Here is a 17,342-nt window from a genome sequence, read left to right as displayed (position 1 = left end):
TTGAGTACCATTATCTGTTACTAGAGTCTCAGGATTGCCTTCCTTTGCGAAAATCTCCTTAAGAAATTCAACAACCACACCCGAAGTCACTTGAGGTACTAACTTTACTTCAGGCCACTTGGAATGGTAATCAACAAGTACCAAAGCAAACTTTGCCTCATGAGGTAGAAAAGAGAATGGACCAGAAATGTCCAACCCTAGCTTTTGCCATGGGGAATCTGGCCAAGGTACAGGACGCAGAGGCGCAGGCACTGTCTTCAGCATCTTTTCAGCATTAATACATACATTACACTCCCTAACCGTCCTCTCCGCCATCTTGTCCATGCCAGGCCACCAAAAAGAAGTACGTATTAGTTTTTTCATGGAGGACATTCCTGGGTGACCAAGATGGGCCAAACTTAGAATAGCCGATTGCATGCCCGTAGGTGGAATACATTTTCCCTTCTTAAACAGGAGTTCATTCTCAATTTCCAATTCTTCTCTTATCGTAAAGAAGGGAGAAACTTCTTCTAATATTCTTTCCTTCCTTGGCCAACCCAATCTCACAAAATATTTTACCTGTTGTAATACAGAGTCTTCCTGATCTTTCTCAAACCATTCTTTCTCCTCAAGAGATCTAAACTCATCAGCTACAAATTCAGACACCACAGACACAACATCTAAATCCCTGGGTTCACCTCTATTAGGCGTATCTGGCATTTCCTGAGGTAGGCGTGACAAACAATCTGCTACTGAATTGCTTTTACCAGGCACATACTCAACGTCAAAGGAATACTCTTGCAATCTCGATACTAACCTTGCAATTCGAGCAGTTGCATTCCAACCACCACCCAGGGATAATATGCCAACCAACGGCTTATGATCAGTGCAAAGCACAAACCGTGAACCCCATAAGTAATTACGAAAGTGCTCAATAGCCCAAACACATGCAAGCAACTCCTTCTCAATAACTGCATATTTTCTCTCTGCATCATTCAAAGTGCGAGAAGCAAAATTAACATTCCATTCATCCTTACCAATTCTCTGTGACAACACCCCCCCAATACCATACATACTGGCATCTACTGTTACCATACAACAAGCTCTGATATTGAAAGGTCTGAGGGTAGGTGCACACGCAATCTCTTTTTTTATAGACTCAAATGCACGTTCCTGTTTATCCAACCACACAAACTCTACATTTTTCCGGGTTAACTCCCTTAAAGGTTCCATTTTAGTAGCAAAATTCTCAATAAACTTGCTGTAGTATTCACATAACCCAGCAAAAGACAAAAGTTTCTCACGATTGTCCGGTTTAGGTGCATCCAGTATTGCTTTAACCAGAGAACTTTTGGGTACAACACCGTTGCCTGAGATGGTGTGCCCTAAATACTCGACAGATTCTGCAAAAAAATGACATTTCTTGAACTTCAGAGTTAGTCCATTCTTATTGAATACCTCGCACACCCTTTCCAGATGGTCTCTGTGTTCTTGTTCATTTTTTGAATATATCAAAACATCATCTTGGAAACACTTAACAAATTTGTCCATATCTTTGAACATCATAAACATTGCCCTCTGAAACACAGATGCCGCTGACGCTAATCCAAACGGCATACGTTTAAATTGGTACAGTCCTTGTGGTGTGATGAACGCCGTGAGATGACGAGAGTCTTCTGTGAGTTCAATCTGGTGGTAAGCTGACCTCAGGTCCAATGTAGAGAATATTTTTGCTCCTTCCATCATGCTAACTACTTCATTAATATTTGGTAAGGGGTGGCAATTAACTATAATATTAGCATTCAGCGCTCTCAAATCAACACACAATCTCAACGATTTGTCTGGTTTACGAGCCAACATAATGGGAGAAACCCATTCGGATGACTCCACCTCCTCAATAACGCCATGTTTCACCAATTCATCCAAATTATTTCTCAACTCCTCACGTATACTAATAGGAACATTTCTCAATTTCTGCGTCACAGGTTTAGCATTCAGTTTAAGCTTAATCCTATGGCTGTAGTTTTTTAATTTCCCCAATTTTCCAGAAAATACTTTAGGAAATTTTGATGTAATCCAACTGGACTTTTCCCCAACACTCGCCAGCATAACTGGTTCAATCGCCCTGGGGTTCAGAGCTATGCCCAACTCTGCTTGATCCCTCCATCCCAGGACATTGACCCCTTTTTCTGTAACATATACCTTGATCACAGCAATACGTTCTTTAAACCACACAGAAGTCTCTACATAACCAAGAATATTGATTGCTGTACTGTCAAACCCTTCAGCTACTATGTCTGAGGATTTCAAACTAGATATATCCCACAACGACTTACATTTTTCCAGAAAATAATCATATGTAATAATTGTCCAAGGAGAACCAGAATCCGCCATGAGTTCTAGTTCACGACCTTCAACCACTATAGTACATTTAGGTTGTTTCACAATATTTTTTGTACTATCTAGGACATCATCTTTGACAGAAAGAACTACTCCCTTTTCCTTCTCATCCTGTACATACGAGATTTTCTTCCTATCATTATTATCAGCACTTTTAATGTCCTTACACACTCTGGCAAAGTGTCCAGACCTTCCACATTTGTTGCACTCTTTACCAATAGCAGGGAAATGTGTAGAATTTGCAATATGACTCAGACTCCCACACCTATAGCATGACATTCTATCTGTTCTTTTACTTCTAACTTCTCTTTTGTTTCCTGTATTATACTTCAACGTGGATCTACTATAGTTACTACTATTCCCAACAGCTGCAACGGTATCCCAATTAGAAGAGTTGTTTTTTTTCAGCGTCTTGCACAGTCCTCATCCATTTTTCCGATTGCTCCAATGCTTTGGCTGTGTTTATAACTTCCTGTAACTTTGGATCCCCCATTACCCATAATTGTTCTTGAATCCTTTTACTCTTTACATGAACAATGATCTGATCCCTGATCATTTCATCTGTGATGGGTCCAAAATTACAGTGCATGGATAGACTACGTAAACTGGTCAAAAATTTGTCAAATGCTTCGCCTTCCTGTTGAGTTCTAGTATAAAATTTAAATCTGTTCAATGCAATGCTTGTGGTTGGTTTAAATCTTTTCTCAAGTTTGCACAGGGCATCATTGAATACATCAATTTCTTCATCCTGAAGCATTACTTGTGGAAGTGTCCTAAAAATAAGCTGTCCTTCTGATCCTAAACAATGTAATAGAATGTTCTTCTTTCTCTCTTGAGACATTCCATCCACATCAATTGCTTTGAGATGAGTTAAAAATTATTCCTTCCACCTCGACCAAGGAATAGGAGGGTCTCCTTTTAATTGCAAAATTTTTGTAGGGGGCTCAAATTGCATATTGATTCAAAATTATCTATTTATCTTACTATAGTAACAAAATAAATAATTTAACAGCAATTCAAGAGTAATAGTCCTTGCAAACAGTCTATGAATAAATAGTAGTTTATTCTAGTATTTTTTCCTTTTATATGCTTAACACTCCTTGAGTTGATAGAAATAATGCTTTAAAACAGCCTTCCAACTGTTTGTACAGGTGTGTTTTTAGTTGTTAAACAATACTCGATAACTCAATGAGCGTTTCCCAAATTCACGCGAGCGTTTCTGACACAGTACGTGTCTTTCGAAATTTCAATGGTTGAGCAAAACATGAAATGAACTCAGCAAGCGTCTTTTGAAGCGTGCTCGTGCAAAGGAGCGTCTTCGGTTGCTAGGCAACCCCACCAATTACAGTTCCCGTTATATTGTTGATAAAAAAAAAATAACCCAAGTAATACTTGCGCTTAGAGAGAAGAAAGTGTGTTTCACAAACTAGCGTTGTTTGCTAGTTAATTGTTTTCCTCTTCATACGTCCTTCTTCAAAAGATCAGCAACACGCCGTATTGCACCAATGAAACAAAAATTCCCTTAGCAATGGTGGCGCAGGAAATCACAGGAACAGGTTCTCCACCTCGTCGCCAATTTCTGTCATATCAACGATGCAGGAACAGGTAGATTTTAAGTATTTATTCAGAGTAAATAAAGTACGTCAAGCGTAACTCGTTTCCCAGCTAAACTGTCACTCTCTCTATTCTACATTCTTTTCCTCCCTACCCCACGTATTCACATTCTAAATCTACATTCCTTAAAGAGACCGACATATAAGAATACAACAAACACATACAACAAAGAGATGGGCTGGTACCCATCACATCATCGTGTGTGCTGTTCTGAAGAAGGGGCAAAAGAAAACCGTATTGAAGGCTCAACACCTACAACAAAGAGATGGGCCGGTACCTGGGTCCAGGCCTGTTCTGTTGGAGAGACAAAAGAAAGACTGTAGTGAAGGCTGAACACCTACAAAAAAGAGATGGGCGCTACCCGTCACCCTAACTTCTTTCATCTTATTTTAGAGAGGCAAGACCCCTGCAACTGCACCTCAGTGGAAAGAGATCGTTTGAAACCCAGTCCAAAAATTCAAAGTGACAGGTATGTATAATGGTAATATGTTGGAAGGGTTGCCTCTTTTTAATTAGCAATGTGACCTGAGGCATTCCTGGTGTGGTCACATTGTCACGACCCTTGGGAACATAGTTGCTATGTTATTTCACGGTGCCCAGCCTTTGCACATACATGTAATGCCATCATAAACAGACTTTATGTTCTAAGTTTTCTTTCAGCCTTGCCAACGCTCCGGCATACACACTCTCTGGACAACACACACAGGCTGCCACGCCTCTTATTCAAGAATATTTGGCAATACCAATAACAAACCACTATGTGATTTTCAATCTGGAGTGCTAGATTAGTCAAAAATAAATTTACTCATAACACGCTTGGGTCCAGATTTACAGATAAAGTGCAACAATCGCATTTACTGTGTTGTCTAAGGGGGAAAATACAGTGCAACACAACATCTTCCCGTTGGCTTGCTGCCATCCCCTGCAGTGATCGTATAGGCTGCCTAGTGTGACTTGGCCCCGGAGTGTGCACTGTGCTGCGTATGTTTTGTGCTGAAGGCTTTCCCTTCAGTTCAAATCCCTATGCATAGACAACTGCAGAAGGATCTGCTTGCATCTGTCCTGTGCCCTCCTGCAGAATGCATACAGTGCAACACAACCTCTTCCCGTTGCTGCCATCCCCTGCAGTGATGTTCCTATCGGCTGCCTAGTGTGACTTGGCCCCGGAGTGTGCACTGTGCTGCGTATGTTTTGTGCTGTAGGCATTCCCTTCAGTTCTAATCCCTATGCATAGACAACTGCAGAAGGGTCTGCTTGCATCTGTCCTGTGCCCTCCTGCAGAATGCATACAGTGCATCAGTATCTGGGGCAAATCAGGGGTTTCTTCCTTGTTGGCCCCTGCTCGCTGTCGGCGCTGTTTTTTGACACAAGGTCCTGTTAGGCTGTCTGAGTTACTCATGATTGGCATCAAAATCTACGAGTGGTTGTGCTGATTTGTCTCCGAAACGCCTCACTGATGCAAGGCAGTTCAAGGTAAACTTAGCGGTGTAAAGGAGGCACCCTTCCACTGTAAAACACCTTTTGCGGGTGAACGTAAACCACTGCTGATTTACATTGATTTGCATTGTGCTGGTGCAAATCCTTAGTAAATTTGGGCCTATGTCTCAAGGCCATGACCAGAATGCAACAATGACATGTACTGAGGAGACTTCAAATCTCAGCAGCTCCATGCCCACCACTCACACCAAACATTGGTAACTTGACTGGGGTAGGGCAGCATTTCATCACGCAAATCCCCTCAGGAAAGCAGTTGTGATCTGGGTGGACACTCTTTATTTAGATCATAGAGGACTGCAGCCCTCACTCTCTGGTACAAAAAACAGGCTGTGTCTCAAATGTCGTCAATTACAATGTCTGCAACCAGGAAGTCACCCATAGCCCACTGGAGAGGTCACTGTCTGGTAGAGAAAAGGAGTCACTCCTTGGATGCTCCTTGCCCAGTCTGCAGGAGAAGGGGTTTTAACGTGTTTCTTGTAAGTGGACAGGAGGGTGATCTTATCCAGGGCGTGGACACACCTCAAAATGCAAAGACTGGCATGAGGAAGCCATGGGCATTTTAATAAATTAAAACTCACATAAGCCATGTATGTGCACGGTAAGTCCCTCTGACTACAAATTCTCTGATACCTATATTACTCATCCACAGATCTCCACACTTAAATCATCTATGAAATATCCAACAGAACCACAGATGATCCTTTAAATCAACCCACCTAATAGTAAGGAAATCCCCTCTCTCAGCACTATACATGGAACAGAACATCCTAAACAGATCATCACAGCTATCTCCAGACTCCTGTTTGGGAAGGAAACTTTGGACAAACAGAAATGGCATCAGGTAAACCATCAGTGATGCAAGACTACACTAGGGTCAGACTATAAATGCAGACAACATAACATTGCATACGTTTATGATTATCAGATTTGAACTGGGGCGTCAGCTGGCTCTACCAAGGGTCTATGGTTTATGCACATCCTCTGCTCTCTGAAACCTTGGTGCTTTTGGCATCAGCCTTGGCTTTTTGAATCTGAACTTGTGATCCTGCCTCTTAGACAGGAGGGAGAAGCTGGCTGCAAGAGGGAAGGAACTCTTTGAGGATAAAGAATGTAAGAAGTGTGTCATTTGCAGAACACCTGGTAACCCCGAAGAAAGCATATTTGTTTGAAGAACCCTGGCTTGCTCGTTGCAAAGGAGACAAAGTGTGCATCAATGGACCTGCCAAAGGCTGATCTTCATGCCCCACGTCTATTGATACATCAAACAAGAAAAGGGTTGGCATTATGGCAGAGCGGCTAACTTTGGAACTTAAGAATCAGGTTTGAGTCCACATTCTGTGATTCTGAGCAAATAAATTAATCTCTCTGTGCCCAAAAAAAGAACTTGTGTAATAGAACCGGTGTTCATGTAAAGTGCTTCATACCTTTGGGTCGAATTTGCACTATATAAAACGACTATAAATAAAGAAATACATTTTACTGAGTTACTTAGGACACCATTCCCTGCTTTTCAAAGTTTTGTTTCCTTTAAACATGATTCTCCTACTAGATCTAAGTGAGGGAGCTACAGACCTACCACCTCACACGGTGCCACCGTGTGTCACGTGATATCGGCTCCCTTCACACGGTCACCCGGTGAGGAGCCGATATCACACAGTGGCAGGAAAAACGAGCTGACGTCGCACCAGCCTTAGCAGGATTGTTTTTAGGAGGAGGGTGTTTGGTGGGATGGGGTGCAGAAGTGCGTCCTACGTAATTCTGGGCACAAGCCCCACCCCCTCCGAGCCCCCCCGCCCCCCAACACACACAGCGAATTTTTTTTCTTTTTTTTTTTTCCTTAAGGTTGGTAGGTCTGGAGCTACCACAGAGAGAACTGTGAAGCAGTTACACTAACTACGTGGAATGCTGCAAGGTATAGATTAAATGCAACGAGTCTGGTCTTCCATTCGGGACAAATGCAATATAATTTTGTTGCAAAAATATTGAGAGTTGATAATCTCCCATGTGTAGGGACTTTCAGTTCTGGTGTTTAAATGGAAAATGTAGAAACAAAGTTGGCCTGCTAATTAGGACTGTCGCACATGCATAAGTACTCAACATGGAAGAATCGGATTAATAAAAAATGAAGTAATAATTGGAAGCAATTTAGGAGAGATGTGTTCCCTGACCAAAATAAAAAAAAAATGTCCGTTTACCCACACCCCCCTGCAGCATTCCCTCATAAGTTTTTCAGGGCTGAAAGATATTTAGAAAACATGTTTGAAATAAATAAGAATACACTCTAGATGGCAGCAAAGATAAGCGTGAAACTCTCAATAAATCCGGAACGGATGAATCCAATGTGACTAGGACATCATTTGCAAATGTAACTGAGGTGGCATGTTGTGCACTATAATGATGGACTGGAACGCAGGCTGAGTAGATACCAGTGGATGAGATTAATTCAAGTCTTCCATCCAACACTTTTTGTATACTTTAGTATGTTGCCTTAAGTGGGACTGGTGTACCCAGACGTGGGTCCCATGCACACTGTCTCACTGGAACCAAGCTGTACCCGGCTGATGAACCCATAACAAGGGCAATACCGGTCCTGGGTTTGATGCGTTCCAGTTCCGGGGGGACCTGGCTTGGCTGTTCGGGCTGGACTGTTCCCACTGGAGCAGGGTCAAGACTGATTTGCATATGGCTGGGCCCAAACTGAAGTGGCATGCTGTGCAAAGAACAATGGACTGGAATGCAGCCCGAGTAATTACCAGTGGTTGAGATTAATTCAGGCATTCCACCCAACACTCTTTGTATACTTTAGTATGTTTCCTAAGAGCTAAGTAAAGGAAGACTGTTAAATTACAAGTCTTGTGTGCTCACCGGAAACACTACTTCGAGGTCTGGTGCCATCCGCAGGAACGTCTCGCTGCAGATCAGCCAACTCTCAATATGGTGTCATCGCCCATGATAGCACCACTACAGTACCACCCAGAAGGCTGCATCCAGCTTCGAGGCACTGGGTATGCTATCTGGACGTCTTCACCTATCACCATCAAAATCATTGCTCACTTGTGCCAACTCATTTCCAGGTAGCGAAGGACCTGATTTACAGAAACTATTCTAATTGACTTTTTTTTTATTATTAGGCACTTAAGCATACCGTAGTTCGAGGGTGACAGGGTGATGTACAACAACAAAATAGTGTACATGAGTACAAAATAAATATAAACATAAGTAAGGAAATAAGAAAAAAAAGAATCTTCAAAAAAGGAAAACAAATCGAATTCTTGAGAAAATATTTAATCAAGAGCAAAATCCACTGATGGAATTTTCTCCACCATAGAGATAGCATTCTTCATCTCTCACAGACACTCTTTAACTCTCTCCTATCTCTCTCAGTTTTTCTCTTTTATTAATTGCATGTCTTCCCCCCCTTCTCCCTCTCTTTCTCTCTATACTGTGTATTTCCCACTTTCTTCTTGTCTCCTTTACACAAGCACTTAGGTTTACTTTCCTTTACCCTCTTTATAGTTTGTCCCTTTGCTCTTCACCCCTCTCATTGTGCTTTCCTCTTTCCCTACTTTTCTTTTTCTCATTTTCTTTTCATCCTCTTCTCCTCTTCCTGCTTTTTCCTCATATACGTCCCTGTCTCTGCTTTCGTGGGCTCCCTCCCTCTCCCCTGCACTCCGCCTCCCATTGAAGTCCATTCAATCATCATTTATGGGCACAGCGAGTCATGGACGTCTTGCCAAAGTACATGGTTCCATTACGTCAAACTCTACAGTCATTACCGCCCTTGCTGATCACCGTGTTTCAATGTTCTCCTTCCGCGCCATGTTTCACCTCTGACAGGAGCTCGTATATTCTGCAGCTCCTCTTAAGCCTGGCTGTGTCGCGAGAGCCAGTCGGTCTTTTTATGGGCAACTCTTAAGGTGTGCAGAGAGGGAAGTTCAGGGCATAAAGTTGAACAGTTATGCAGTGATTCTTGCTTCATGTTTCCCTCTTACCTCACTTCCCACATCAGTAGAAAAGTCCATTGTTCCCATCAGATGACATCACAGCCATTTTGACAGGTGGCCACACCTCTTCTGGCTGATGACCCCACTGGAAGGCAGATTAGAGGGATGTGGGGTTCAGATTTTCTGACAATCAGGCTGGCATATAATGCTTAAATACATTACAGGACAAGCAGGGCGCACGAGTGGGGCCTAAGGGGCAGTGGAAAGATTGAGGAATGTAGTTTGGCAGGAGTACTAAGAGAGAAAACACAATATTATGTAAAATAATATTTTTGAAGACTTTCACACAGTGTGTGTGTTTTCAGGTTGCGAGCGCAAGCGCTTTTCGACCCGTTGAAAGTATTCTGTGGACTTTTAACCATGCCCACCTCACACCCATCACTTTCACTAGTTCATTGGCTTGCCTTTAAAAAAAATCCCTCGATGTAATTGGTAAATGCATTACGCTTCTCCCAACGTGCGGCAGTTTTGTTGCCGCCTTGCAGACTGACCCTGTTACATACATTTTTGCATGATTGCTGATATACTTCAGCGTGAACCAACTATTTTTGTCCTTTGTCTCTCCCCTTTGTTCTCCATGGCGGCCATGGTGCTCACAGCACAGAACAGTGTGAACTTCATCTGTGGTATTGAAGCGCTGGTCACATTATTCACACTGGAATAATTTCTTTTGGCGCTACCCTTCACGGTCCCTAGCTTTCACAAAAACACTTGTAACTGATAAATGCTTTACATAAGAAACACAGAAATCCTCAAAGTGGGTCTCCCAACACAGCAGGAGAGCCACTACTACAATATTCACTGCACTGGGAAACTCGCCCCATAATGCTCTGCAGGCCATTACTTTTAGAAATTTTTTTTGCTCATAACTCAGCTTGTGGTGGCCAATGGGATCACCGCCAAAACATTCACGGCAACGTGCTTTTTCTGTCTACATAATCTCTGGGTCCCCACACTAGGTTATCGTGGACCCCAAAATAACAACACCTCCCACCATTTTGTCTTTAAGATTTCTCCGGGTTGGAACTTTGGATTTACAGCTGGGAGTAGTTTGTGTTTTAATGGTCTTATTTGTAACATCATTGTAGTAGACCTGTTAGCTCACAAAATGTGTAAGGCACCGTCCTCTAAGGGCTAAATATATGGTTATACTGCATTACTTTTCACTATTTCTTTTCAGGTGGTTATGCCCTCTATGGACTAACTGGATGGTTAATATGACCATGTTATTTACAAATGTAGTTTTATTGTGATGTCCTCTAGGGGCTGTTCTAAGCATTACAGTCAACATATCAACATAGTACAAAATTTGCGGCATAGAAACTCACCCTATGATGGTTTGCAGGCCATTACTTTTACAAACCATGTTTGGTCATAACCTGTGGTGATCCTAGGACAATGGGTCCACCTTCTAAACATCAACCACAACGTGCTCTTTCTGTCTACATCATCTCTGGGTCCCCACACTAGGTTAGTGGGGTCCCCATAATAATAACCCCTCCCTCCATTCAGTGTCTTAAGTTCTTTTATGGCTGGAACTTTTGTTTTGCAGATGGAGGAATTTTGTTTTAAGGGCCTTGTTTGTTATACCATTGCAGTAGGCCTGATAGCCTTCAAAATGTGTAATGCACCACGTCTTCTAGGGGCTAAATATATGGTTACACTGCATTACTTTTTGCCATTTTCTTTTCATGTGGTTATGCCCTCTAGGGGGTAACTATATGGTTACATTACCCTGTTACTTACAAGTGCTATTTTTATTGTGGTGTCCTCTAGGCGCTGTTCTGAGGTTTACAGTCAACATACTACAACATTCGCAGGCACGAAAACTCGCCCCATAATGCTTTGTGGGGCATTACTTCAACAAAAATGTTTTACTCTTAACTCAGCCTGTGGTGGTTCTAGGACAATGGGACCACCTTCAAAACGTTCACTACAATGTGCTTTTTCTGTCTACATCACAGTAGGTTAGTGGGGACCCCAAAATAATAACCCCTCCCACCATTCAGTTTCTTTTAAAGCGCTCTCATGATTATAACTTTTGTTTTACAGCTGGGAGTAATTTGTGTTTTAAAAGCCTTGTTTGTAATTTCATTGCAGTAAGCCAGCTAACCCTAAAAATCTGCAATGTGCTATGCCCTGTAGGGGCTAAGTACATGGTTACACTGCATTACTTTCTGACGTTTTCTTTTCATGTGGTTATGTCCTCTAGGGGCTAACTATATGGTTACATGACCATGTTTCTTACAAATGCATTGTGGTGCCCTGTAGGTCTGTTCTGAGTATTGCAGTCTAATGCCAAAAGTTTATTTCTGATAAAGGTTTTTATTGGGTTTACATAACAATTGTATATGTTTTATTAATCCCTCCTTATTGCAATTATGACCATGATTCTGGCCAACTTAACATCCTAACTACACTGTGACTGTTTGAACACTTGTGATATGTTTGGGTGACCCTTCTAGTTTATTTCTCTCGTTACTCCTCCTTGGGTGTCTTGTGTTGTTTGGGGGGAGAGGGGGGGGGGGGTGGATTGCGTTAGCCAGTCAGCATCTCTGATGGTGGGGTGGTGAAAGTGGTATTCTATTGGATCTAGCATGGCAGATGACACAATTTTCATTTTTTCCTGTAGATAGAGGAAGAAGGTAAATGGAAGTGCTTTAGTTATATGAAGTGCCACTGGAATTATGTGGCAGGAAAAGACCAAATTATGAGGCAGGGGTGACCAATTTATGTGGCAAGAAAGGTCCAGTTATGAATTTACAATGCTAATAGCTCTAACTCAAGCAAATGCGAGACCTACTGAATTGCAAATGCTTGTTTGTCTAAGTGTATGTACACATGCCTGCTGAAATCCGACTGCTATCTCCCAATACCTGACTGAAAGTACGTGTACCCAACTATACATTTACTAGCAGGGTGTACCACCCCAAACACCCCACGAAGCTACGTCCCTGCTGGAGGGTTGCTGCCATTATAGGGCGTTGTGTGCCCTATACTTCAGTCCACCATATTGCGAGGAGTTGCACAAATTCTTCTCCGTATCCTTGAGCCATGCTGCTCGGAGTCTGCATCCCTCTTTGGGGACTGCCATTTTGCAAGGAGTCCTCATCCAACCATTGAGTCTTGTATGGTGCAAGCAGTCACCCCCCCATCACCAAATCCACCATTTTGTCTGGGTTCAGCACCCACTGCAGAGAGGTTCTGGGAAGTAGTGTGGGTGAATGTCCATAGTGTGTTCAGCCGCCATCCATATCCAGCTCACAGTGAGACAATAATGTGGTACACGAGTGGGAATCTCCAGAGAGCTCAGCTGCCCCAACACCATCAAGAACATCGACATACAATCTAGAGGTGCTGGAGTGAACACCCATTGAACAGTCTGCCCTGTGTCAGCACCCATCACTCAGCAGAACATTGCAGGGATATGTCTGGACGGCACCCATCAGTTGTTCGGCCATTTCACAAATCAAGATATGCGACACATGCCCTACTTGTGCTTTATAGAAAAGTTGAAAACTTCTGCTCTTCAGAAGAAACACATAAATCACTGAATGATGAAAATGTAAACATCTGGGCTCTTAATCCAACACAAACTATAATCCCTTGCTTCCTTTAATGGCTAGGGGCTCTCACCTCTAGCACCCCTACATTGTCAGACTAGGTGCAGGAAAAAAGGGGTCAGCTGAGCATTTTAATTACCCTGAACCACTGGAAAAAAAGCTGGGTTTCATTTATGTGCACTCCGCCATGTAGCTTACCTAAAGAAGGACAAAGTGACAGATCAAAGCCAGGACGGCCATAAAATTGGCTATTTGTAATTGAAATGGTGTGGGGTATAAGGAGGGACTTCCACTGGATGGGCTGGAACATCCTGTGGAAGGGGTGTGGCCATCTGTCAAAATGTCTATGGCATCACTTGATGGAAAGTATTCAATTCCTCTACTCACATCGCAGAACCTCCCACTGTTCACATAGCTACAATGTGACATGTCATGCATGGAACCCATTGTAAAATCATTGTCCACCCCACAAAATGAAGCAGAAATGCACCCTCCGTGTAATTTTGATATTGGTATTGTTGCTCTTTTCCAGATCAATGCAGAATCCAGGTCGAACCCGCGACCCCTACTTTGTTCTTTGATGTACCTTGCATCGGCCGTGTGAACATCTTTCAGTCTGGGAGGTTTTCTTCTGAATACAAATAAGTATATAAAGTGCAGGTCACACAGTGATTTAAGCACAACAGTGTTTAATCACAAAGCCATTTGTCATGTGTAAAGATATGTGGGAATTATCACCTTTCCAAAATGCCTTTTTTTCATATGCAAAGATGAGTGCTAACATCATTTCTACTGTTCCCTTTCTCTACTCTCACATGTTGAAATGAGAATATTTCATCTTTGTGGAAACAAGTAGAGTAGTTGAATAGCTATGTAAAGTGCTCCCCCCAGACCTAACATAGAGGGAATTTGGTTACGGAAGCTTTAAGGATTGCATGCTGCTGTAAAAGTGCAACAGTAACAGTCATGGACGTAGCAGCCACAAGCATTGGCTAAGCCAACCTTGCCTTTACAATCTGAATGCTAAGCTATTGGCTTTAGCATTGCATGTTTGCAAAGCATTGTTTAAGAAGTAGTAGAAACACAATTCAAAATATTGGAGGAAAGGAAAACATATATTTTAAGGTATCTCAAGACTAAATACTGAATTCATTCCATCTTCATAATCAGCACATTGGTTTAACAAACTTAATAAAGGAAACTATGAGCAGACTTTGAAAAGGATGTTGAATGTAATCTAAATTAAAGGCAACATAGAGGATTAGTTACAGGTACCTAAAATACCTTAACAGATGCCAGAGAATGTGTCCGTATTTCAGAAAAAGTGCTTGCCATCTAGTTGTCACCCAGCAAGGTACTGGGACAAATGCTCCAGTCATTTGGTGCTCTGGAGCAGCTTGGGGAGCAGACGTATGGGCCAGGTACAAGATACATCTTCTCAATCCCTCTAGGTATCCCTTCTGTCCAAAAGGCAGGCTAAGTGAGTGCAACAGGCTGCCCCTTCCTAACGCCATAAATGCTAACATTGGGCACAAAGGCCTGAGCTTTCAGGAAACATGTGGAAGGCAGGAGATGAAAAAAAACCAAGAAGTAAGTCTTCTCCTTACTGAAACCTGGCACAAATATATCTGTTTCTGTGCTTTAAGGGTTGGGAAGAGGGGGATGCAACAGGGAGAGTGCCAAGGACAGGAATGACATGGAAGAAGTAGCAGACAGAGGAAGAGACCAGAAAAAACACACACTTCCAAATAATAGTGAAATAAAATGAATGAAAATAAGTTCCCTGCTATGGAGCACTGGAATGATAGAAGTTGTCCAATCAAAAGGATGGTTAAAAATCTATTCCCCAGGGCAGGGTCAAACACACAGGGCCATAACATGATGCTATTCTTTGTGCTGCATTCATGGAAAAGAGGTCTGTGCATTTTCACTACAGGACATACATTATCTCATAAAATCTCTAAGTTAGCACCTATGCTGCTGATAACAGAGCTTGGACAACCAGAGGCGATTACGGTCTGTCTTTTCGAGCCGTCTTGACTGCAGGTCTCAATTAACCTGGAGATTTTTAGAGTTAATGTGTGTGCTTTAGATGGGAAAGAGAAATGCACAAAAACTTCTGGACAGGATCAAGATACGGCACAGGAAGAAGCAAAAAAACATTGGTTAAGAAGCAAGCAAAGGAGATTGACAAAAAAGATAACAAACGGTCAGCAATGGACTGACCCAAAGCCTACTCTAATTATTGGTATTGTATACTATAGGTCTTTGACATCAGATAGCTAAGAAGGCAAGAATTAAGAATGGGTTTGAGCATGTTTGTGCCTCTTTTTAGGTTGAGCCTAGGCATTGCTGGCGGTGACACTTTGGGGCATGTTGTATACACTTTGTGGGCTTACAGCCCACGCATTGCCTTTTTATTCGTTACTCAGATTGTGCTTTGAAAAGGCTTGCTTGCTAGTGGTTAATCTTTCATCTTTGCCCCTCCTTGTTGTCATTTCTTTCCTTCCATGGAGCAGCACTGAACTACTGGTATTTTTCCCTATGATGCTTATCTGTTCGTTTTGTGGGACTATTCTTTCCTTAGTTTCCTGCTTGTATTTGGCTAAGCTTTCCTTTTGATTTGCAGAGCATTCTCGCTCTTCTCTGTTTTTATAAACAGGCCTGCACTCCGTCCGCCTGCCATCCGTCTTCTTTCTTCACCTGAGCTATTTTTTTTTCCTTGGCACTTTTGTAAAGCGTAGAAGTTTCTTTGTTCTTTGTGCTTAAGTGGTAGGTTAATTATATTTAACTTATGCAGTGTTTAAAATGATATAGTTCTTCATTTTCTCTATCTCCTGTGGCCTCTTTGCCTCTTTCCCCCCTCCCATCCACCCCATCGTAACCCAGCCAGATGGCTCTCTCATCTGAACACACTGCTTTGTTACTGCTGTGCTTACTGCAATATAAGCTAAAATATTTCTCTCTCAGGTCCTGATTTACTATTGTTTACACAATGAAGTGCTAGATGAAAAACTGCAGTGCTGCCTTGTGTGAACAAGGACAAATTGCCCAGCATGAAACTTAGAAAGTTGTGTGTTGATGATATAACCACGCTTGTGCGAAAAAATGATTTTTTGAAGCATCGCTATGCATCAAGTTGTAGTGCTAAGGCGAGGCAGAAGAATGTTGATTGGAACTTGTACTCAGGTTACACCCTCGAGTACAAATCCCTACTTGATGTCAGCTGGCAAAGAGATATCTGCATAAACTCTGTAATTTCTCATAAATTTAGTGCAAGGTTAAAGGTTGTTCTGTGGCACATGCGCAAGGGAGCGATGTCTTGGTTTCATGTAAATTTTATTCAAGATACACTTGTGAGTGCAGATCCCTATGGGATGACAACCGGCACCGAATAAGCAGTGTGAAATGAGTTTACATAAATTACACATATGACACTTTGGAACATCACACAATATTCGACTTGCCCTTTGTGTATGCCAGGTTTGATTTGGTGTTAGGATTTTATGCAAAGCCTGCAATCTCTATTTTAGTTGATTGGGTTTTTATTTAATCCTAGCAGGTGAAGACCTGTGCAGCAGAAAACATTTTTCATTCTGTAGTCATGCCAGTCCCTGGCACAATGTAGCTTTGCCACAACAAAAATTGATTGCCTCTGCCTTTGCACTGCTATCCACAAGGCACCCAAGCTTAGCTTTGGGGAGTACCAGTCCGAACCTATATTAAAGTTGGGCCTCAAGTCCATTTACCGTTCTGACTTAGCATAAGCTGTACGGTAAAACCAAATGCAAGAACTGCACTGTTACCCTTCAATATTGCGCTCACCCAGTGGAAACGTTATTTATGTCGGGGTGACGTTTTCACTTGGGTTACCCCAATCTGCACACAAGGTCCTTAATGTGCAGCTTCTGGCAGCTGTCTATAGAAACTACTCTTAAATTAATGAAAAGAATGGCCCAATTAGTTACCAGCAATATTAATGAATACAAGCCCAGGCTTCATTGTAAATCCTCAACCCTTCCTTTGTTTGCTTTTGCCTTTTAATGTTTCTAGCTTGGTATTTTTTAAGAAGTTCTTGATGCCCTGCAGGATGTTATACCAAGGGAGAGGGGTGGGGCAACATAAAATTACATTCAAGGCAATTGAACTTACTTTCTCCTAGGTGAAGACGCGCCTCACGTGTTAGGACTGTGACGAGCGAGATGGACATAGTAGTTCGGAAACCTATAATCGGCTTAATGGGTTTGTTTTAATTCAAAGTGTTAGAAGATGTTCCCCTCATGAT

At 42.2% G+C, this 17,342-nt stretch overlaps 1 protein-coding gene across 1 annotated transcript in view; it reads left to right on the top strand.

Moving 5' to 3' along the window:
• LOC138261013 (myoD family inhibitor-like) overlaps nucleotides 1–14,863 on the top strand; it is a 193,424-nt gene extending 178,561 nt beyond the window's left edge. Inside the window, exon 6 of the mRNA XM_069209611.1 lies at nucleotides 13,590–14,863. Within this exon, the coding sequence (XP_069065712.1) occupies nucleotides 13,590–13,702 (113 nt within the window). The 3' untranslated portion in view covers nucleotides 13,703–14,863. The remainder of the gene's footprint in view (nucleotides 1–13,589) is intronic.
• The last annotated feature ends 2,479 nt before the right edge of the window (nucleotides 14,864–17,342 follow it).

The sequence above is a fragment of the Pleurodeles waltl genome, chromosome 10, assembly GCF_031143425.1.
Source record: "Pleurodeles waltl isolate 20211129_DDA chromosome 10, aPleWal1.hap1.20221129, whole genome shotgun sequence".
NCBI classification, from domain to species: domain Eukaryota; kingdom Metazoa; phylum Chordata; class Amphibia; order Caudata; family Salamandridae; genus Pleurodeles; species Pleurodeles waltl.
The sequence above is the reverse complement of the archived record's forward strand: the minus strand, read 5'-3'. Positions and strand labels throughout refer to the sequence as shown.